At 40.6% G+C, this 24,357-nt stretch overlaps 1 protein-coding gene across 3 annotated transcripts in view; it reads left to right on the forward strand.

Moving 5' to 3' along the window:
• The window catches only part of camk1da (calcium/calmodulin-dependent protein kinase 1Da), a 58,423-nt gene that overhangs the window by 20,845 nt on the left and 13,221 nt on the right, over positions 1-24,357 (forward strand). Inside the window, exons 1-3 of one of the 3 annotated variants that reach the window (XM_079334624.1) lie at positions 7,068-7,161; positions 7,579-7,710; positions 12,808-12,882. In XM_079334624.1, coding sequence (XP_079190750.1) covers positions 7,628-7,710; positions 12,808-12,882 — 158 coding nt within the window. In that variant the 5' untranslated portion in view covers positions 7,068-7,161; positions 7,579-7,627. Of the gene's footprint in view, positions 1-7,067; positions 7,166-7,578; positions 7,711-12,807; positions 12,883-24,357 lie in introns of those variants that run through there. The other 2 variants (XM_079334623.1, XM_079334622.1) reach the window with 2 other exon arrangements.

Here is a 24,357-nt window from a genome sequence, read left to right on the forward strand (position 1 = left end):
AGTATGTATTTGTGTGTGTGTGTGTGTGTGTGTGCGTGTGTGTGTGTGTGCGTGTGCGTGTGCGTGTGTGTGTGTGCGTGTGCGTGTGCGTGTGTGTGTGTTTGGGGGGGTTGTAATTCATATGCATGCCGAGAGCTCTTCCCGTCTTTTATGTAACGCTTCAGCTCCCTCAGCTCTTAGCTCTTAAATCATTTTATTTCGAGGCTCGACTTGTCTCCATCTTATTAAATAACCTCGTTCAAACCCAGCTGCATTTAGACTAAAGATCACCGACACGACTGACAAAAGTGACTTGTTGGGTGTTTAAAACCTACAGGAAATAAAGCCTTTGGTATTATCGAACTCTTTTAACTTTGTTTCAGGATAATCTCTTTTTTGGTGAAACATAAAAATATGATGACTGCACACCTTTTCACGATGAGTTTATTTCCAGCTTGACATTGAGACACCCTGTTGGCTGCTGTCAGTCATGTTAACTGTGTCACTGTCACCTTGTCAGCCTATTCTAGTCTCTGCCTTTCTATCTCTGTCTTAAAATGTGTGTGTGTGTGTGTGTGTGTGTGTGTGTGTGTGTGTGTGTGTGTGTGTGTGTGTGTGTGTGTTCTGTTGGATATGCTCCTGATGGAGAAACACACACTTTGCACACACCTTTGCAGCCAGTATGTTTCGTGCGGGGCCCACCGTCAGAGGCAGTGGAGCTCAACTGACACAATTACACTGGCTAATACAGGAGAAAACGCATTCATTGTTGCCGCGGGTAACGGCAAATGGGGACCGCCAGTCAGTCAACCCCCTGATGCAGACACGAGCACACACACACACCCCGTAGTTTGTGAACTCGGCTAGTAGATGTTATACAAGCACCCCTCGTCCAATCAAATGAATCCTACAGGTTTTGTGTGCTTGTGTGTGTGTGTGTGTGTGTGTGTGTGTGTTTATTGTGTGTGTTTGTGTGTTCAGCAAGCAAATACATTTAGGATAGATACATTGTGAAATGGACCATACTGTGTTCCTGCTGTTGCTGTAGTGGAGGATGTGTGTTTGAGTGTGTGTTTGTAAAAAAAACCATTTATTAGGTACATTCTGCTGTCATTCACATTTTGTGGTCTCTCTCTCTCTCTCTCTCTCTCTCTCTCTCTCTCTCTCTCTCTCTCTCTCTCTCTCTCTCTCTCACACACACACACTCAAAAACAAACACACTATCCCCTCTCTCTCCTGACCTTTTTCCACCATTCAGAACTGCTCAGCTTCATTTTCTTCTTTCACTTCTTCTCACCATTCAGACTTTTTGTGCAGCGTGAATGAACAGTGTGCGTGCGTGTGTGTATACGTGTTTGTGTGTGTGAAAATTCATTTATGCCTTTTTCTTTTCCTTTTTTCCTGCTCTTTATAGCATTATCATGATAGCTTGATTGAATAGAGACAATCCATTCCTTGTTGACAGTAAAGCAGCATCATGTAAGCAGTATTGATTACGAGAGGTTCCATTCAGTGCTGCAGTTGATTGTTGGCTCTTCCAACTTAAAGAAATGAAACCACATGAAGTGTTTCAGTGAGATAGAAGAAAAACTATTTAGATGAATCTTAAAAATGTCTCTCGTCGTCTTCTTTAGAGATGCACACCTTTTCTTTAAAGTGGAGTTGTGGACGTGTCTCCCACACGGCAGCTGCTTCGTGTCATTTAGATCGAGTTACTTTAACCTGTAGCTGCACAGCACACCTTGTTTCTGCCACACCTGATCACTCAACCTAAGCAATGCATTACCACATCTCTCCTGCAAGGAGTACTGAAGGCTGGTGATGCTAGCAGTGCTAATGTTGGAAATGGGATTTCAGTTTGACCTTTTATCATGTTTTCTTTGTTTCACCACTGTCTTACATTATCTGGCTGCCCTTTCTTTTTCTCCTTCTTCTATCCTGCTGTCAACTTCTGCTCTGGACACTTAGCTGTACACCCTGTGTTAGCACTGATAACCGCGCGTCTCTTTTGTTTTATGGCTGTGTCTGATTAAAATAAGCCTCAAAGTCAGTGAAGTCACTGTCAGGCTCTCCGAATTGCAGACGTGGACTCGACTGCACGTCCTCCTTTTTTAAACCTTTTGCTCAAGGCCGCCTCAGTTTGTAAACTGAGCACGCTTCATTGTAACATAAAGCTGTGTATGTGCTGTACTACGATGTTATGTAAGAGGTAACAGTGCTCAGGCAGGCCAGCAGAATGGGGAGTGCAATCGTGCAGAATGCGGGACAACTGAACCAGTGTGAGTGCACCCTAAATTTAAACTTGTAATCAATCAAATTTAGTATTTATCTTTAGGAGCATCCCGTGTAGTTAACAATGAATCAAATCCACAGGGAAATCTTTTAATAGCACCAATTTTGTTTTCCTGAAAATACCAGCAATTTGATGATTGTATGAACAGAGTCAAGACAACCATTTATTGCTGAATACATATTTTGTGCACCCTTCAAATACTTTAGGTAGTTTTCATCCGTCGTCCGCTGGCAGGTAAGAAGAAATTTAAACGACAGCAGCAATGTGTCTCAAAAAACTGTGAGAAAACTGCCAAAATGTTCATTAGACTTCAGAGGAACGGAGAGAAAAAAAACATGTATCTGCTGGTTTGTCACTATCACTCTCCTGTGAAGCAAAAACAATGTACATATTCAGACCAGCAGCATTTTAGCAGTTCTTCCTGAGTAGCTGTTTCCTTATGCATTATCACTACATTATTTTACACCTCCGATTAAAACCCTTTGTTTACCGTCATATAAACAAAAGCAACGACAGCTGCAATCTGGCCACCTGTGATAGTTAATCAGAACTGCAGCCGTGAAAATGAAGAAGCTCCTGTGTGCTGTGATTACCACTGGTGTTAATGAAACCACTTGTATTATTATGCATTGGGTTATGTGTTGGCCCCAATGTATTTGTGAATTGTTTGGATATTTCTTAGACCCAACATTAGCCAATAACATTGGCTATTATATACATTAGCACATCGAGTATCGGCTGATTTTATTGCATATCCCGATATTACCAGATTTATTCTCTAAAAGCATCTCATCTGAGTTTCATTGTTTTAAATGAGCAGTAATCTTTCTGGCTGTAAGCAGCGGAGTGTGCGACATAGATACAACTCAAGCACAACTACTTTCCTTTTGGGCGCCAATATTTTTCTTGATTATTTATCTTTCCACGAGTGTTTGAGAACTGCATTTTGAGGGATCAACACAATAAATGTGTATATCTTTATCTATCTGTCTCCACAGATCGAAGATAGTACCAAGAAAGATATGGGCCGACGTGTTGGTATCAGATTTTTTCTATCCCTAATGTCGATATCGCTCCCATTAATCCCACATTGGTCTAGTCCTAGACATTTTCCTTCTCTTCAACTTTTATTTTTTCTGGATTATTGGGATTATGGGAGATAAGATTTTAGCTCAGATGAAAACTGGGTTCATTTTCTGTCACTTAGAAGATATCTTTCAGTGATTGCTCATTCATTTGTGTGCCTCGTTCTGTCTGAGGGATATGAATGGAAAAACTCCAAGCGGGTGCAATATGTTTACGTGTAGGAAAGTCAAGCAACAGTACAAACAGAACAGCCTTGTTTTGTCTGCGCGTTGACGTCACACAACCTCCTAACAGCCGCTATCAGAGCAAGCAGGTGTCAGCTCCCTGTGTGTGTGTGTGTGTGTGTGTGTGTGTGTGTGTGTGTGTGTGTGTGTGTGTGTGTGTGTGTGTGTGTGTGTGTGTGTGTGTGTGTGTGTGTGTGTGTGTGTGTGTGTGTGTGTGTGTGTGTGTGTGTGTGTGTGTGTGTGTGTGTGTGTGTGTGTGCGTGCGTGCGTGCGTGCGTGCGTGCGTGTGTGTGGCAATCGGAGTGATCGGATCTTGTACAACAGAGTCCACCTTGATCTCCAGGGACAACCAGCGCTATGATCACTTGTCACTGTGAATGATGTGTGAACAGGAGGTGGGGAACAAAGAGAGAAAGACAGAGGGGAGGGGCAAAGAACCTATTTTTATTTAGGGAGTTAGAAAACACCCAAGAGGAAAAGAAGACAGGACGTTCAGTTGTCCTGTTTCTATCTGTTATTGTACGATGGTATTCGTAAGGCTTGTTATTCTCGTGGCAGATGGGCGACTTGTCAAATGTGCTGCGTGCTGAGGGGCTCCAGGGTTTTCTGCATGGCAGCGCAGATATACAGTCTTGGCGTGATAAAGAACTCATTCACAACAGCCTCTTTCCCCTTGAGGAGTCTTAAACACACTCAAAGCACAACTGTGTGCACAACATAATGCACATGGATAAAACAACGAAAGAATAGAAAACTGCTGGTGTGAATTGTATTTCCCACGTAGGCAGGTGAGTCAGATGGAAATGATTAAAAGCATAGAGTCCTGACTAATGTAAGGCTTTGACAGATATACAAAATGTTTAACCAACAGAATGAGGTAAATAGAGAAATCTTATTGGACCATTCATCACCACTTTCGTTCTTGCAATTCCCGCCAATGGGAAACAAAGTTTAAGATTCCTTTTTGTTGTTGTTTGCACACTTGCATTTTCAATTTCAGAGAAGGGAATCCCAGCTGAAAACAAGTGTGATGTGATGTGATTCCCTCCCTCCACAATTTCATTAGTCAAAGTACTTTTTTTAAATGTGTATGCCTCATCGTTTATATTTGCTTTCCTGCTCAACTTCTCAAGGAGGTTATACATTCAGTAGCTGTTCTTGCAGCACAACTTTGCTCGCCCCCCTCGTCGATTTTGCAGCATTGTATTTTCAGATTTGTGAACTCATTGGTTTGCTGATTGAGCACAACAATTTCATCGAATGTAAATGTCAATACTGTGAGACAAAAGTGTTCCTCGGCCTCCAAAATCATAAAATGCTTTAAGCTAACCAAACAAAGTATCCCACGAACATGCTCATATACTGTAAGACCACACAGTATGTCAGAAAAAAGTAGCAGCCATGAAGTGACTTAAAACAGCCTCCTTACGCTCTTCAATTCAATATGCTTGAATTTCCCTCGGGATCAATAAAGTATCTATCTATCTATCTATCTATGCTATGGCTTTAGGAGGCCTTACAAGGACATATATTTAGATTTGTGTCAGTTGCAGATCCCCTGAATGTTGTAAAGCAAGACATGACGGAAGGGAAGGAGAGCGAGGGAGGGAGGGAGGGAGAGCGAGGGAGGGAGGGATAAGGAAGAGAGATGTTCACTCTAATGTGACACTGGCCAAGCTGAACGCAACTCCATTAAAGAGTCAACAAAGCGGTTCAGGCCTCGCAACAGGCTCATCTTCATTGATCACCCGGCTTGTCCTGCTGATGCTCACACTTAGACAAACACATACATACACACTCAGTCATGTCTGAATGTAATTTGAATATTGTATCACCTTGATTGTCATCGGGGATCATCAGTTTTTATGATGCAACAGAAAACTAATTTAAAATACTGTATCCGAAGCCGAGGCGTTGCATGAATAAATATGAAGATTGCCAATGTTTCACTTGACAGATCCAATCACATTACCATAGCAGTGTCATTTTCTGCAAATTAAGGCAATCAGTTACCTGTACCTGTTTCCCAAAGGAAACTCACACTGACTGTCATTTTCATGCAGGATAAAAGGAGTTTCTATTTCTTTCCTTTTGTTCAATCTGACTACAGCAATGGCAACAAAATGAGTCTCTGAGTTCTCTCCAAAAGACTTCATCTGACAGGTGGAAATATAATGAAAACAAGAAATTACAGGTAATAATCAAGAAATGAACTGCTGAAGCAATCTTGTCATAAGGAGCTCTTCTAAACCTGTTAAAAAAATGGATTCATAACGTCTGCTTCTGCTGTGGATAGAGCTTATATAGAAAAACACAACAAAACAATCACATTACAGGGTTTAGTAGCTTTGACTGGTACAGCAATTTTCTTTATTAAAACCAAAGTTAAAGTACAGTTTAGAAAATATTGATAGCTTAAATGATTGGTTCCGGATGGTACCATATAGCTAGACATTTTTGGTTTATGATAAATATATAAATTCATATTATAAAACCCTGCTGATCATGTTTAGGTCTTCCTTCCTGAAAATCTCAAAGTCAAAGTCATCTTTATTGTTAATGTGCTAGACATACAGAAGAATCAAAAAAAAAGTTTCTCTCTAAAACCACGGTGTACACGAACTGTAAAAGATTTTAAAAGTATCAACAAAATGTAAAAGATTTTAAAAAAAATGTTAATCTTAAGATAATGTGCATTTAAGATGTGCATTTCTTAAAAACAACAGCAGATTAAATAATAAATATTATGTAGGTCTTCCTTTACCTAAATTCGATCGTCCCAGTCTACAGCCCCTCCTGCCCACTATATGCTCCACCAATTAAAGGCCTCCGATTTTCACAAAAGGGCACAAACTCGACTCTTTTTATTGGTCGCCCCCTGGTGGTGGGATGAACTCCCAACCTCTAATCGATCTGCAGAGTCTCTTTGCACCTTTAAGGAAAAGCTAAAGGTCCAGCTCTTAAATGAACACTTAATGATATTAATGATGACGATGACGGGTTAATACTTTTGAACAGCAGCTGTCGATGAATAATACATTTTCTTTTAAAAAGTCGGTCAGGTTCTGATGATAGTGCAGGGGCTAACAAGCTTACTGTCATGTTCATGTTGTATTTCAGAGTTTAGATTTCTTTATATTGTTGAGGTCATTTTCTCTACTCGTGTTGCTCAGTTGTCTTTCTTGATGTGTGTCTTCGCTGGTGTAAAATGTAAGTGTGTCCTGGTGTTGATTGCCTAGTCTTTAGTGTTTCCTTGTCTTCCTTGTGTCCCTGTGTTTTAGTTCCATTTTTGAATTCTGTGCGTCTTCAGTGTTTCATGACTTACTTTCTAGTTATCCTCAGTGTTGTGTTAATCCTGCGTCGGTGTGTTTCCCTCCAGTGTCATTGTCCTGATTGTCTTCACCTGTGTCATGAGTCTCACCTGTGTCTGATTACGCCTGTGTCTTTTTAGTCTCTGTATTTCTTCCCTTCTCTGTCAGTTCATTGTCATCTGTCTGCGTTGGATGTCCATTCATGTTGTCCATGGTTTCCTCGTTGCTCTCTGATTTCCTTCTGGACTTTGTTTTTTTTGTTAGTACAGTAAGTTTGTTTTGCGTGTTTGTTAAAATACATAATTTATGTTGTTTTCTGCAATTTAGTCCTTGACCTGTTTTTTTCAACGCACCAGCTGTGAAACTTACCTTTGTCATCAATTATGTTTTTTTCTACTGCTGGAATGTTGTCTGAATGTGTTTCTGTTCTGCTGGTGTATTTTGTGGTAAAGATTTAGGGATGTGTTTCTCTGGCGTTTTCTTGACAAATGTCTTGTAAACTGGATTCCTGCAAGGTGAACATCTTGTCCCCACAGCTGACACGAAGCAATTTGTTTCTCAGCTCTGTGTCTATAAAACATATTTATTGTGCAAACCAGTGGAACGGCTACAGATAGACGGTTACAGTATCCAGTAAATGATCTGCTCCTGACGCACACAACTTTGTTTCTGTGGTTGTTTACAGAGGAGCATTTTCGGAGGTGGTGCTGGCCCAGGAGAAGCTGAACGGCCGGATGTTTGCGGTGAAGTGCATCCCGAAAAAGGCACTGAAGGGGAAGGAGAGCAGCATCGAGAACGAGATCGCCGTGCTGAGGAAGTGAGTCCTGTTAGACAAACATGCACGCACATGAGCCGCCTAATTCCCGGTTACCGGGGCAACTGTACATCGCTCTCTCTCTCTCTGTCTTCCTAACATCACAACCCCCCCCCTCCCCTCCTTCCCTCCTCCTCCACCCCCAGGTCACGATCAGCAGCCCACCTTCCACACAGAACCACATCACGACTGAAACTTGTTTCTGTCTGAGCAAAAAGCAGCGGCACAATAATCACACAAAAAACATGATGTGAATCCTCTTTGGAGACTGTGCTCTTTGTCTGAGTTTTAAATGAACATGTCGAAGGTCTAGTCCGAGGACAGAAAACATTTAGATTTCTAAAAACTCTGGGCAGGAAGAAAACCAGTGGATTTGCTGATTTATTGGTTTTTAAAGAAGTGCAACTAACTTGAGAGAAAAGAAATGACAGAACATGAGAGGTAAAGATCTTCTTCACTGCTGAACAAAACACTGGTTCTACATAATGTGAAACCACTTTGTTTGACATCTCAATGGAAGAGACATTCATTCTAAGTAGAGATCCAGTTTACATTATGTCATCTTTTTTGTGTGCTTTATGAACAAGAGTACACAAAAGAGATGCCATGCAACATTTGCACCACACACTGTAATACTCATAGACTGTGATCTAAAAAAGTGGACAGTCGGCTCTTTGTAGCAAAAGCAAGTGCCTTGAAGCTGTTTTCTTTCTATGGCCTGCAGGGGGCGATGGCATGAATGTTAGCTATCTGTCAACCAAACAGCAGCTTGGGGAAGTCAAGGAGTTTAATATACTTCCTACATGAACTCATCAAATAAACAAACAAGGACCCTTTTGGTCTCTCATTAAGCAGAATCATATAACAACACAATTACAGACGTCTAGAAAAGGCTGGGCCTCTGTCGTGGCAGTACAGATGTATTATGCTATCAAATACAATAGATTTATTAATTTGACTCCGCTGTGTAACATTAGAGAAAATTATAATTGCCTCCAGTAATGAAGGGCAATCATGTAGACAAATGAGTTTCATTAGTGTAAACAAAATGAGAGCACGAGTGAAATAGGCAAGAAGCTTGTATCAGCCTGAGCAGTGAGACAGCAGGTCTGCTGGTTAATGGTGGAGCAGCGCAGGACACTGACACAGGTTAAATATGAGTAATACATTTTTTTATTTTATTTTTTGAAGGTTCACAGTGTTCATGTTGATGGTGGTGGGCAGAATCAGTGGGACATTGATGGATGTTAGCGCTGTGCCAGGCTAAACTAACAGAAGAGGGTGTGGGAGGCTGAACTAAGCAGGTAGAGAGGCAGCAAGTAAGCAAATATGAGCTGAAACCACGAGGGGAAAACAGTTTTAAACATCGGGAAAGGATTTAACCCACAAACAATACAATTAACTTTATTGTAATTTTATTAAACTAATTCTGGCATGATTATTATTCCTATAAATAACAAATCCCCTTAAGGACCTGATTCACTTAAGGTCTGCATGACCTTAAGTGATGCAAGGTCTCCATAAACGGCAGGCACTGAGGATTGCGTCATTCAAATGTGCAAGACTAAAGTACGGTTTTTCTTTTTTTTTTCTGGTTTTAAATGCTCTTTAGTGTGTTTTCCAGATGTTTTGTGCATGTTTAGGCACATCTATGTGCATAATATGGGACTTTTAATCTATATGCATTATGGTGCATTTCTACCCTGTGTGCATGATAATGGCAGGAGAAGATTCCAAAAAGTTAACTTGGTGGCATTGTGATTTAACACCCCTGAAAAAAATGTGGGTGATTGTCTGTATTTAACGCCTTTGAAAGGAAGGTGCTAATCCAGAATCACCAGTGTTACGCACAGATGGCTGCTGTTATTGCAGCAGGGAGGAGGAGACATGAATGAAGGCGTAAAGAATGTGTTTTTTTTCCTCGTGTTAACATGTTTAGAAAGACAGAAAAATGAACTTTTTCTTAGTCTACCTCCTGCAAAGCGCACACCAACCAACTGGTAACATATTGGAGTAAATACAGATTTTAATACTTTACTTTACTAAATTTCAACTTTATTTGTGAGGGACAATGTGCAATAAAAACCATAAATGTAACCATTTAATGAACTGCACCAGAGTTGGCCTTAGGCTAATTTACATCTGCAGTCCCTTAGTAGCTTTCAGATTTTCATAATGCAACTTCTTTATATATATATTTATTTATTTATTTTTTCAAAAACCACAGAACACAAAAATCCCAACAACGCAGGACAAAACACACAAAGACAGAAACACTCGCAACAAGAGAAAAACACAGCAATGCTTTTTTGTCTGCCCACCACCATCAACATGAACACTGTGAACCTTTTTATTCCAACACCACATAAATATAGATGACCACAACAAACTGGCCCAGAACGGGTGAAGAGCCCTGTTTGAAATACTGCCAGGCTGATAAGCTCCTGGACAGCAGGTGGGTTCACTCAGCAGGTGTACCACTTGATCCATTTGCCAGGAAAACCAGTGAGGGATAACCACGCCTAAGAGACAGAAACACAGTTCCAACCTTATGGATGCATTTAAAATGTCTTTCTCTCACCTTTCAGTATTTCAATTTCCCATTAAACATGTAACCTATTAATTAATCCAGAGTGTTCTAAACACAAATAAAACATTAAGAATAATATTAATAAAAACTGAATAAATGAGAGCTTTGCTCCAGGAGAAATAGTTAATGTGCCTTTAAATTAAACAGCATGCTGTACATGGTAAGAATATTAAGTGGAAGTTATTTTTCATGTCCAGGTGTTTGTTAGGCAGCCTTGTTAAAGATTACAGAGGGAACATACTGCTGCCGGTTGCCTGTATTAGTCTAATTAGACAACGCCATCAACAGTCTCCACAGTTGTTAAACCTGACTGACAGCTGATCTTGCTGTGATTAGCTGCTGCCACTTTCAGAAACAGACAGTGAGTGAACATGCAGTTGTAAAAAGTTGATGTTATTGTGTAAGCCTGTCCAAAACTGGACTTTGAAAAACTTTTAAAATTTAAAATATCAGAGTGAAATGAAACTAAGTTGGATTTTTCTAGGTCGGACTAAAACATCTCGAGTTGAGAATCGATTTACTCTCTCATGCATTCACCTCAATCAGAGCCAGACTCAACTCGGGGTTCACCGCATGCAAACTTTACACACAGACCAACTTTTAAACGCTACAATACAAATGTGTTGCACAACCGAAGCAGTGTCACCAGAAGCTAGAGGTAACGCGTACTTACCATTTTTACCAAGAGTAAAACTTAGATTACCTGAAAAATGTACACCAACCTAAAGTTGAAAAATATAGTTGATCTTCATTCAGATGACCTGTCAATTTAAGACAAATTCTGCAGCATGTTTATAGAGAGGGAGAGAGAGGACCTGCAGGAAAGAGACAACTGGTCGGTCTTGAACCCAAGCTGCCCGCCTGGAGGACTACAGGTTCAAGGTTCAAGGTTTACTTTATTGTCAATTCCAAAATTTGTCAGACATACAGTGAAATCAAAATTACGTTTCCCCCCTCCCCACGGTGCGATGTAGATAAAAAAGGTACTGTAAAATATGAAATAAAATGAGGTAAAATAAGATAAATAATATTTACACTAATAAAATCTAAATGTGCAAAAGCCTCTGCACATGGGGATTGCGCACCAACCACTACACTACCAGCGCCCCATTATTATTCATATTAATTACCATCCATTTGCCATTTGACATCCTCTCCTGTTCATCATTTAATCAATGCACTTATCATTTCAACATGCGCCACAGCTAATGTTGTATGGAGATCAATTGAAAATATGAGAAATACAAAAAACAACAAAGGTTCAATTTGCCTGCAGCAGTAATTGAGGACACACTCAGGACAAATCCTTAAATGATGACAACAAACTGCAGCGTAATGCCTGTGATGGATGAGAGGCTTTTTTATGAATGTATTCTCACTCATCCATTGCCAATATAATCAGAGTATTTGCTTCCAGCTCTTCATTATCCCAGGCAGGGCTTGAATACACCCACATTATCCCTCTTCAACCTGCACGCCTGTCTGTTAGTATTGTATGTGTGTGTCGGGGTGTGTGTATGAGTCACATCTCAGCTCTACAGTCCATCGCCTGCATGCCATCACTGAGGTCATGCACCCCATAATAAGTGTTTAATGCTCACCTGCGCACCTGGTGTGTGTGTGTGTGTGTGTGTGTGTGTGTGTGTGTGTGTGTGTGTGTGTGTGTGTGTGTGTGTGTGTGTGTGTGTGTGTGTGTGTGTGTGTGTGTGTGTGTGTGTGTGTGTGTGTGTGTGTGTGTGTGTGTGTGTGTGTGTGTGTGTGTGTGTGTGTGTGTGTGTGTGTGTGTGTGTGCCTAAAAGTCGATTAACCACAAAACACCCAAACACAAACTCAATCGTATTTCTGCAGGTATGACATGTAATGTATGTACACCTGCACACACACACACACACACACACACACACTGTCAGGAAACACCGTATCCCAGCGCTGTGACTATAGCGACATCAGAAGAGGCCTGAAAGAAATGAACAGGAATGTGATAGGAAGGTTCTTGTGTGAAAATTGCTCTATAATTCTTCCAGTGAGATTGACACATACCAAAGTCTGTTACTCAGCTGTCAGTCAGCAACGCACAGATTTTCTGCTTCGTGGACCAAAAACGAAAATTCAACATCTGGGCCTAGATTTTCACGACAATGAGGCAAGCGCTTTCTGAAAATGAGCTTCATGCAGAACCTCAGTTTTAATCTAATGACAGTGTTGTAAGCTTTAGACTAATAGCTGTGATTGCCTTATAGTGACACAAAAAACACCCCAAACACAGTGCAGAGATTAAACTGAAAAAATGTTAGTTGACTCATGACTTCACGACTGAAGTTCGATGCTGCCACTGCAGGAAAAGCCCTTTTCTTTCACTCTGGATTATCAGTTGAATTATTAAAGGGTCAGCAACATTTTTGCAGTTCAACTGCAGCGACTGGGATTAAAAGTCGAGGACTTTTATTGGCTTTCTGTGTGATATAAAACAAGCAGCTTTGGATTAACTCGTGTTTTTGTTTGCTGTGCAGGATCAAGCATGAAAACATTGTGGCGCTTGAGGACATCTATGAGAGTCCGGACCACCTCTACCTGATCATGCAGCTGTGAGTTTCTCTTCTTTTTTCTTTCTCTGTTTGTATTCAAAGAGATTCAAATGAGAATATTTGCACGGTAGGAGAAATTATTTCACAAGAGACTGATGACATTTTCAACTTTATTCTCTTTGACTTTTCTCAACATGATAAAAGAATCTTCTATCTTCCTCCTGTGACTTCTTAATTCATTATGCATACACTGAAGCATGGACACTGAAAGTGTGACTTCATTCTCTACATAGGACTTTTTACTCGTAAGGCCTGGCACTAATTGTCATCCTGAAATGATTCATGGGGTCCCTGGGAGACCTCTGTGCTGAAACGTCAACTGATTTGGCACATGATAACGAGTTTACTTTTCACACACAAGACCACTCAGCCTATACAAACAGTGTTTTATGTCTTTTCAAGGTTTAAGAAAACAATCCTAAGGGTGTCCTTGACTTTGTGTCTGTAAGAGGAAGATCTGTTTGTAAGAAGTGAGCTGGTCTGAAGCGGCTCGTCTTGGCCTCAGATTCTGCCAACATTCATTTCTATCAGACCCTGTATGTATTCTTATACTTCAGTCAAGGTTAAATGTGACCCTGTGGTGTTCATTCAGCTCCGTCAGTCGAGCAGGCTCCCTGTATACAGAGGCTACAGTCTGTTTGGCCGCCTGGCCACAGGTTTGACTCCCAGCCTCAGCACTTTGTTGCAGCAGCTTCACTCTCTCTCCTCCCAGCATTTCCTGTCTTTCGTCCACTATTAAAAAAGGCAAAAACATATTTCTAGAGATTAGATATGGCCTGCAAATTAGCTATAACTTTAAGCTATTTCTATTTTTTCTAATTGTCCTACATTAATTGCAGTGAGGAGAGACTTAATTTTTTGAGTTACCAGTTGTTTATTGTACACGTTTGTGCAATATCTTTGGCGATGAGCTTTCATTTCTACATCTTTGCGTATTCAAAGGGGGGGGGGATCTCATCAGTACAGGGACCCCCTTGTCAAAGTAAAGACAGTCATAGTTGTGGTGAGGATGTGATGATGAGGAGACTTCGGAGGAGCTCGACCTGGACGGCGATGAGACGGATTGACGGTGCTTGAAAGATAGCAGTGTTTTGATCTGAAAACCTTTAGGTTTATTCTCGATTCACACTCATTGGTGCAACTTTTCCAACACTTCAAGGAGATCTATTATGTTGATCCATATTTAAATGCATAATGTTACGATGTTGGATGTTCATTATAAACCTCAGAAAAGATTTTAAACACAAGATACACAGCTGATAGCCTAACTCTGGGGACGTGATGTCACGAGAACTTTGACCCCAGGTTCTGCAGAGGCTTAGAGCACTGAGCAAGTTGTGGGACACGAACAGCCCGAAGCTCACTCAAATTACCCTTTGAGTGCAAACAGAGTTGGCCAGACAGAGGAAGGTGGCAAAGAGAACAGTTGTGAGTGACAAGCTCGTTTATTCAGTACGATCAGACTGTTGGGAGTAGTTACTTTGAGTTGGGAGGACAATGGAAGACAAAAAATGTTCATCCTCCTAAGAGACTTTCAGAGGATGTTATTATCAATGTTTGAGATGGGAACATGAGGAATCTCCACCAGGCATTTAAGACAAAAGAACAATACCTCACTTGATGGAGTGAGAGTACTTTTCTCATCTCGTTTCTATTCAAATTGACAATATTTTGCAAAGGGATTTGTTCAAATTTCCTTGAGTTATTCATGATACACTCAACATGAGGCAAGAATTCGCTGGCTCTCACACGTATAATCTTATTCTTCTTGCTCGCCCACACAAACACATGCACGCTCTCTCTCTACAATGACAGCTTTACTGAGATGACATCTCACACACAAACACAAGACAAAAAGAAGCCAAGCCATCCTCCTACACACAAACACACCACACAGCTACAAGGCCTCTATTATTGTAGATCAGCAGGAACGCTGCTTTGATGGTCAGAGGGAAGCAGAGTGGCCCGCAGCTCACCTGAGGGTGCCCTACTAACCTCCTGTGAAAAGGTGACGGCTCCCTTGCATGAAGGGAGAAGATGCTCTGAAAGTTTGGCAGTGGAATTGGAAACATTTCTCTCGGGTTCAGGTGGATGTCATGCCCTGTGGATTACACAACTGTGGCTATGTTTACAACCCGATGTCAGAGGATTATCTGCTCATCTAACACATGGCGTATTTTTGGGTGCTGTTACACACAAACAACTTTGGTTAAACATAGAAAACCCTGAAGCTAATATCTTAATTTGAAATGACTATAATCTGGGTTGTATTTCTGATAAACATACTTTCAGTTCACTGATTGCCCTTGAACTGATGAAATAAATTGATGCTTACGAATGTATTAATCAAACCAGCTAGTTTCTTTATTTAATATTTTCAAAGATGCCGTTGTCATTGGGGAAAAAAACCCCGTTGTGATAGCGCTAATCCAATGATTTGAGATTAATGTTAATATTCAAGTTTTCTGTGATCTTGTAGAGAAGTGTATGTAGCAGCTGTGTCCATTGTCACAGCTGGCTCAAGGGCCATTACTGAACATGGCCTGAAAACAAAGGATCAAACACAACCTGCACGACTATCCCAACAATGCAGTAATTAAAGCCAGGTGCAGCGATTTAAATTAGGGAAATCACTCTGACCTCACAACAAGGAAACCCAACCAAGTACCTTAACAATCACAGCACAAGGCACCTTTACAACCCCAAACAAAAACCAAGCCAGGAAGAGAAAATAACAACTTATTTGTCTGATTAAGCCCCCAGTTTGTCAAGGCCATGGAAAATAAAGGGAGATAAACTGAGATTACACTTAATTCAATAGGTTTGTTCGACTGTGTCAAAATGTCAGGATGGAATGTCAAACAAGCAAATTAGATAGACAGACAGACAGATTATTGATCCTGAGGAAAATTCAAGTAGTTACAACGCACAATCAAAACTCACTATTTATGTGACAAGAAAAAATCCCTGGAAGAGCATTTATTTGTTCAGGCATACAACAAAAATTTCGAACATACAAGAAATTCATCCAACCAGTCAAGAGCAGCAGATTGGACCGTTTTTGGCCCTTATGCCCCCCTCTACACTGCACAGCAAACAACGTGAGCATTTGGTTCAAAATTGGCCCAACATTGTTTCGTGCAATGACAGCTGAAGGAGACAGCTTTCATAGCGACCAGAAGCATTTGGCCCAGCTGCTCCCAGTCAGGCTGATTGTATAGCCACACCAACCAGTTACATGTAAATGCAACACAAGAGAAATGAAGACACTACCAAACAGGCCAGAGGTCAGTCAGTGAGTTGGACCAATGAACTTCAAGTGGTTTAAAACAAACCAGTATGTTTTATAAAAGAGACACATTCCAGGGGCAATGTAGTTTATCTTCCATAATCGCTGCTTCTCCTGGTGGAAAGATTAACAGTTGCAACTAGTTTCCACAAGTGACGCTTGGGGGCTTTACAAGTCTGCCCGCGTCGACTAAGCCATCGACCATGTCACCATGGGGGATCTCATTATAGTCACGGACCCTGCACGGTCTTGCAAAGAGGTCGAGGTTCCACCAAGTAAATAGTGGGAGTTAATTTTGGCTCCATCTGTAGCTGTTTGTCAGGAGGTTTAATCCCCTCCTCAGCTTCAACTCTTAGCCTGTCATTAAGGGGGAGACATGCTCCGTCTCCTTACGTGGGACGCCTCGTCTTAACTGCTTAGCAATCCGCCGCCCCAATCATGGTTTTATAGCATCAAATAACTACTTAGAGAGAAACTACTCTGAAAATAAGATGATTTCAACCTAAAATGGTGTGATGATAACTTTCATGACAATACCAAGTTTGAGAAAAATCTATCTGAGGTACATTTTAATTTACAGTTTGACCCATGTTGCAGCTTATCACTGAGGAGGCGGGGTTTATGACCAATCCATGCTGCCACACAGCAGGGGGAGCTCTAAATATAAGAACTTCACTCCCAGGGGGCTTTAAGACTGAAGAAATAGTCACATCACACACGGAGTAGAGATTAATCATGCTCTTCAGATGCTGAAATTACGTATTAAGAAACGCACTGAACCCTTGAAAGAGCCGATAGTCCAACATGTCTGCCGAGTGTGTTCCATCAGGTGAAATCCCTCTGTTGATCAGACTCCAGCCGCCTTATTAAGCTGTGTATCTGTAACGTTAACCTTTTGACTGGGTTCCCTTCTTGTCTTAAATAAACCACTTAACAGACTCTTCCTTTTTCCAGGCCGGCTGCCACACACCATTTGTTATGTTAAATACTTTTGATTGCATTACAAGGACGTGATAATCCCTATTTACTCTTTACTGCACCGTTAAATGCCTTCATGTACCTGAGAGGTCTTAATTCACTTCACATTGATTCTTTTCCACACATCAAGGTTACTTAGTGCAGCTTGACTCTCACTGAAACGTCGAAGATAGGGGACGAGAGATCACACTCCTGAGACATTAAAGGTGTTTCTGCTCATATTTCAGATGCTCTTACATGGCCACTTATTTTAGAGGAAGAAGGTCATCACTCTGTGGAAGTTCAAATGAAATATTGTTTCCAACTACTTTTTCCATTTCTTGGTCTCAGCCAGTCTCCTTTACTTCTGCCATTTCTCATAGCACAGGTTCTCAGAGTTGTTACTCGTGTTGTAGTCACTTGCCGAGACCAAGACATACCCAAGACCAGAATCCTCAGAGATCGAGGCAAGACTAAGACATACCCAAGACCAGAATCCTCAGAGATCGAGGCAAGACTAAGACATACCCAAGACCAGAATCCTCAGAGATCGAGGCAAGATTAAGACATACCCAAGACCAGAATCGTCACAGATCGAGGCAAGGTTAAGACATACCCAAGACCAGAATCCTCAGAGATTGAGGCAAGACCAAGACATACCCAAGACCAGAATCCTCAGAGATCGAGGCAAGACTAAGACATACCCAAGACCAGAGTCCTCAGAGACCGAGACAAGACCAAAACCAAGAATATATACCATGAATATCAATGAAAACTCATCATCTTGTGTAAAGCAGGCGTGTCACTCGCTTTCACCGTAAGCCTGTTAGTGGTGGTCTTGACCGGTCTTGATTTAAAATCCGGAATCTGTCCAGACGATAGCGAGACAAGACCTTCAAAAAGTGATCTCCAGACCGGTCCTGAGAAGCAGACCGATTTGGACAACACTAGTTGATATAAATCTTCATTTCATGAGGTTTTGTCTCTATAATTTGCAGTTTAAATTAACTCCTGTCACACAACATTTAATGCCAGTTTTTCCAAAGAGTTCAATGTTTTGAGAGCAGAAGACTCCTTCTTCCTTTTTCTGACTAAATGTAACACAGGCAATAACGGGTCAGTCCTGGTCTGTGCCCCCTCTCCTCCTCTACACTTCCTGTCATCCGTTTTCTCTCCTCTCTCACACCATCTGCTCTTGCCTTCTTTCACTTCATTACCTCCTTTCCACTCACACCTTATTTCCACAGCCGCCACCTCGTACCTATGGCCTGCTCACTTGCATTTTTTCCAGTCTCCTTTGAATCCATCTGTTACCATCTGTTCACGTAATATCCGTCAGTTGCCATAGTAACTGGGTCAAAGGTGGCGACTTAGCCTCAAAATTACAGGTTTACATTGAGAGCAAAAAAAAAGGTTTCTATCATTATTCTTAACCCTGTAAATACAATGATGAGGCATATGAAGGTTTTTTAAACAACATAATTCTTTTATAAAAATGAAGCATTTTCAAAGTCATTTGATTATTTTTTTTCACATTTGAAACAATTTATAGCATTCACACAGAAGGAAACACATGGTCCATCTGTGCAATAATTAGTTTAACTAACTATACTGTAGTTATTATCATGCAGACTACGAAGATATCTTAATGTTCTCGTTTGTAACTTGTCAAAATATGCCACTTTCATTGAACTTTCTCATTTAAATGAGCAGTTATGGATCTTGTCAAAGCTGCATAAATACATCACCATGTGGTTTATAATGGGGGTTGGCTTAATATCTTACAGACTGAATCTTTAAAGCAGATGTGAAGTTGCACAAATTAACCTCAATGCTAACATCAACTATACTTTGTTTATTATAAAAATGTGATTGCTGCAAAAACAGTCCAACTCACCTGTGTGTGTGTGTGTGTGTGTGTGTGTGTGTGTGTGTGTGTGTGTGTGTGTGTGTGTGTGTGTGTGTGTGTGTGTGTGTGTGTGTGTGTGTGTGTGTGTGTGTGTGTGTGTGTGTGTGTGTGTGTGTGTGTGTGTGTGTGTGTGTGTGTGTGTGTGTGTGTGTGTGTGTGTGTGTGTGTGTGTGTGTGTGTGTGTGTGTGTGTGTGTGTGTGTGTGTGTATATAGGTAAATATCAGATTTAAATGTGTTAGTTTACCTGAAAGATGACAACAAATAAATGCTAATGTTGCTGTTTATTGGCTCGATGTGTAAATACACAACAGCTTGCCAACATGTGTCTTATAGGAGCCAGAAAAGGCTTACATTTCTGATTTATTCTGCTTCGGGGAATAGCACTGAACCTTCTGTTTTGTCATTTTTGTGCGTCATATTTTTTTACAATGCCACATTTTTTTCCTATTTGAATATTTTTTTAAAAACACTGTTCTAAGAATCAAAGAAAGAAATGCTTCAGCAAAAACATGTTAGAAGGTTGAGGAGTCAGTGGGGAAAAAAATTTAGTTTATTGTCTTCATCTGTCCTCTAATCTGTACACAGGAGCTTCATCACTATCCAGCAGAAAACATTTGTCCATCATTAAAGCCGAGCTGTCTCACACATGAATCAGCACCCGTCACTACTGTTAAAACTCATTTGTTATAGTTATGTGCGTCATTGAGATGTCAGAGTTTCCTGTCAGCAGAAAAGAAGCTCATTTATGAACAGGGACTTTTGAATATTTTTTTCCGTGTAATTGCCAAAAAAAATGGCAGATCGATGCAGTCTGACAGCGCTTCCTTCGTTCCTGTTCATCACAGCTCGTCTTATGTAACCTCGACCGCAGAGAGGCAATCAGGCCGTGCTGCCAGGAAAATCGATGCAACCAAGTGCAATGTGGGTTTTCTATTGATGCTGTTTGTATTGGGAATTGGGTATTTGCAAAAGATGAAACTAGATGAAGTGCAGAGAGAAAATACTTCAGAGTATGCAGCATCTGTGAGGGACAGTCACCAAACCTTTGACTTCAGTTCTTCACATGTTTGTGTTTTTGTTAGGCTGCCCTTCTAACGCAGGAGGACGCAGCGACAAACGACCAAATTCTTTGTGTGTGTTCATCAATTCTGACAATTCGTGTCATCAGGTTTTCTTAACTTATCTGAGTTTTGCGATTGTTTCTATATTAGGTTGAGTTGTTTTATGTCGGTGGTACAAGGGGATACCTGCGACGGGAGCTCAGGGCCGAACTGCTGCTCCTTCGAAAGGAGCCAGCTGAGGTGGTTCAAGTATCAGATCAGAATGCCTCCTGGTCGCCCCCCCTCGGGAGGTCTTCCAGGCTCATCCAACTGGGAGGAGATCCAGAGGTAGATCTCTACTTATCCTTTCAGTCCTTGGTACGCCTTGGGACCCCCAAGGTGGGGCTGGAAAACAATGCTGAGGAAAAGGGGCAGCACCTTTTTGTTTTCACAAAGACAGAATGGAGCAAAAAGTCAACAAAAATCTACCTTCACATGATCATTGGGTTTATAAAGAGAAGAATATGATCGGTCCTTCTCGACAAGACAATAAGTTGTCCAAATGAAGAATTAAGTTTGTAAGGTATTATGAATTGCAACTTCAGTTTAAAATAAACTTCTAAATTAGTTCAGGCATTTTACAGAATGTTACCTGTGTGTTATTATTTATTTATTTTTATTTATTTTTTTAGGGTTAGAGTACAGCAATATTGTGGCAGCTTTCAGTAGCAGCTTCCTTGAGCAGCAGTCTTTAAGGTATCATCCGGCGTTTCCACGGCAACAATAAACATAGCGACAAGTATCAAATAAATGCTCTGGCATTGATAACTGTTTGAAATATTTGAGCTCATTTAAAAAAAAAAAAAAAAAAAAGATATTTAACACAGATATTTTAGTGTAAAAATTCTATATACATATTACACCTTTTAAAATGTTCTTTTTTTTTCTTTTTTTTTTTTACATAAATTTTTTTAACCTATGATATATCTGGTTCTTGGAGGAGTTAAGGAAGACTGTAACATTTATTCATCATTTCTTTGTAAAGTAAGTTTTTTTATTGTTGCACATTCAAATTCAAGGCAGGAGCAAAAGGATCGTACTAATCACTTGCTAAATAGCCGTCGAGCTGTGTTGATGAATTCATGGTGATGCATATAGATCAGGTCTCAGTCTTACTGTAATCATACTGTCCACATTCTTCATGTCGTCATGTGAACAATCATTCATTTTTTTTTCCTTCTTCTCCATTGATGGAAACTCATCATTGCAGCAGCTCACCAGCGTCAGTCAGACCTCTGACTCTGTGCTGTGATCAGGCTGCCAGGTCCCTGAGAGTGTGACGCCTCTTTATCTCTGCCACAGTGCGCAGCATGGCACTCACACACACACACACATTCAGAAGTAATGTTTTCTGTCAGCCGTGATGAACAACCATCGCCTGGAGAGACACAGAGACGAGGAGGCAGGAACACTGAAAAGGAAGAGGGGAGCGATCTTTTAACGACTACTTTTGAAAAATGTTTATATTAGTAATGATCAATTATTTGTAGGTTATGTAATGCATACAACTGTTCATGGCATTGCAGTCATTCATAGTTCTTTAAAATATTTTCTTTTTTAAATAATTGAATATTTAAACATATTTAAATATTTTCTTTTCATCATTTTAATTGCTCTGTATGTTGTATGTTGAAGACGGAGCACGCAGAGGATGCTACGTACCTAGCCCACCATTTAAGTGATGCTTAAATATACAGACATATCAGCATCAGATTCATTTTCTCTTTAATATCGTCATCAGTATTGGTCCCAAAAAATTCCATATCAGTCGGGCCCTAATTTTGGTATCCATTTTCATGTTAGTTTGGAACCTGAAGGGACCACAGGGTGCTAAACACACTGCTAAATCTCCATTCATTATTATCTTAGCATCCTGTGCACTCTTCATCACTGCATTGGCATCTTATTTAGACTTGCATGGTGAGGGCTTGAGTTGTACGTTGTTGCTGGACTAAACTTTTCTATCTTTTTTATTTTATTTTATCTGCTTAGTCATCTTTTGTTTTGTGAAGAAAAAGTAAATGTCAGACAAGGCAGTTGCTGAAACCTGTGAAATGTGACACAATGTAACCCTTATTCATGTAACTGTGATAATTTACTAATTTCTGTTGTATATTTGTCTGACTAAAACATCAATAAAAAAAAAAAAGACTTGCATGGTGAGGATAATAGTAATGTCAAATATCAGGCCAAATTGACCACCAAGAGGATCATAGAGTTGATTTGGATCAACATATATTAATTTTTTGGAAAATCATTAAACAGCACTTTCCAAGTTCCATCTGTTCAGTCAATAAAACATTTGACGTAGCTTGAAATTCAAGTGGTGCTTCGTGAAAGGCAGGGTAGGTAATTGGTCCAGAAGCAGATTTCAGCTTGTGCTCCGTGTGGGCTGATGCATGCACGTGGTCGAGTGCTGACACTGGTCGAAGTTTTTACGTGTTTACAGATGACAGATTTTCTTTTTCACAGCACATGACATATAAATTACTTTCAGGACATAAAGACAATTTCAACCAACCTAAAGTGTATCTGGAGAAAATGACCTCCCCTACCTTTAAACAGTGCTTACAGACAGCAAACAACACAAAACAATGACCAAGAGCTTCTTGTTTCACTGTGACATGTCTTAAAACACGATAAAAATAAAGAAAGATACCCACTGATACACTCAGATAAAGTGCACTTTAGTAAATAGGGAGTGTTTGCAGACAGACTGGGACATGAAGGACATTCTCAGGGTGCTCTGACGTTCGACCTCCTACATATCAGATGGGTTTTTTTATCATGTGATAAAAGCTATAACAGGGCTGATTTCCACTGCCCTTGAGCCTGGTATACTGGCAGTGTGCATACTGCATGTGTTGTCTTTTGGTGTGTGTGACCTTGAATGTGCATTTGTGTGTATGTGCTGCCTTTGAAAAAATGTTACTGTAGCTCATCCTGCCCGTGCATCTCTGTATCTTAGTGTGCGTGTGCGTGCATGTGTGCGTGCATGCCTGCGCGCATGTGTGTGTGTGCTGCTGTCTGATTGCCATCGTCTCCTTACGCAAACGCTTACGCAACCATGAAGCCTGGTGGCTGATCTCCCTTTTATTGTGTGTGTGTGTGTGCGTGTGCGTGTGTGTGTGTGTGTGTGTGCGCGCACTGTGCATGTGTTTAGCTCTTTCTTGTCATTCCCAAACATGACTGCCTCTCAAACCAAGCAAATCACTGCCCTCTTTGAAGAGAGAGAGAGGATTAGCAATTAATTCTGATCTTTTTTTTCCAGAAACTTCATTAGAGTTTAACTTCCACAGCTCTAATCTGATCTGTCGCCGTGACAACGCCATACAAATACGCTGACCAGCTGTGTGTGTGTATGTGTGTGCATGCATGTTTTTGCCTCTGTGCTAACTTGTGTTTATGTGTGATGTGCACGATTGAGGCCCGTGGTGTGTAGTAAATAGTATACACATGCAGAGAGGACTACAGGGTTATTTGGCTGCTATTCTAAGTGTTCCTACCCTTATTAATATATTTAGTTATATAAGCTTTATTGTAGTTAGTTGAACTTGCTTGATTACGTCAGAATTTGTTGCTGAAAGTCGTTTTGCTTGTAGTCCACATCAACATAGAGCTGTTTTTGTGGAGTGAGGGAATGACTTCCTCCAGCAGGGGGCGCTGTGTGTCCGTGCAGCGTGACGATGAGCTGGTTCCCATCTGTACTGTACTTGTACCTGAACAAGTCATTTCATGTGGTCTGGAGTCAGGAAACATAAAACTAAACATTAGAAGAATCTGCCGAGGGGAAAAACAGCTAATGAACCTTTTTATGTGCTGATCTTGGGTCAACTTCTTTCTTTTCTTTTTTTTTTGTTGACAGCTTTGATTGATGGTTTTCATTGCGTCTGCTCACACAGAGCTGCATTACAGATATGTCTGAATATTTTACAGCCTTGGCGAGAGCTCCGACTCCTTCGGCGTGCAGGTTTGAAACAACATTTCTTAAGGCTGGTTCTGCTGTTGATCTCTGAGTATGGTTTGGAGTTCATCCCTTAGAGATGATTGAAAGCGTTATCTGCAGAGATAATAAAGACATTTCATTCATTTTTCAAATGTTTGAAGATGAGAAGCTGCTTTACCGCAAGATTTTATGTATGTGGAGATTTTAAACCATGTGCACTGGAAAAGTCTAAAATAATGCCATCTTTAGAGGCTACAGAGACAAAACATGACA

The sequence above is a fragment of the Symphodus melops genome (genome assembly GCF_947650265.1).
Source record: "Symphodus melops genome assembly, chromosome: 22".
NCBI lineage: Eukaryota > Metazoa > Chordata > Actinopteri > Labriformes > Labridae > Symphodus > Symphodus melops.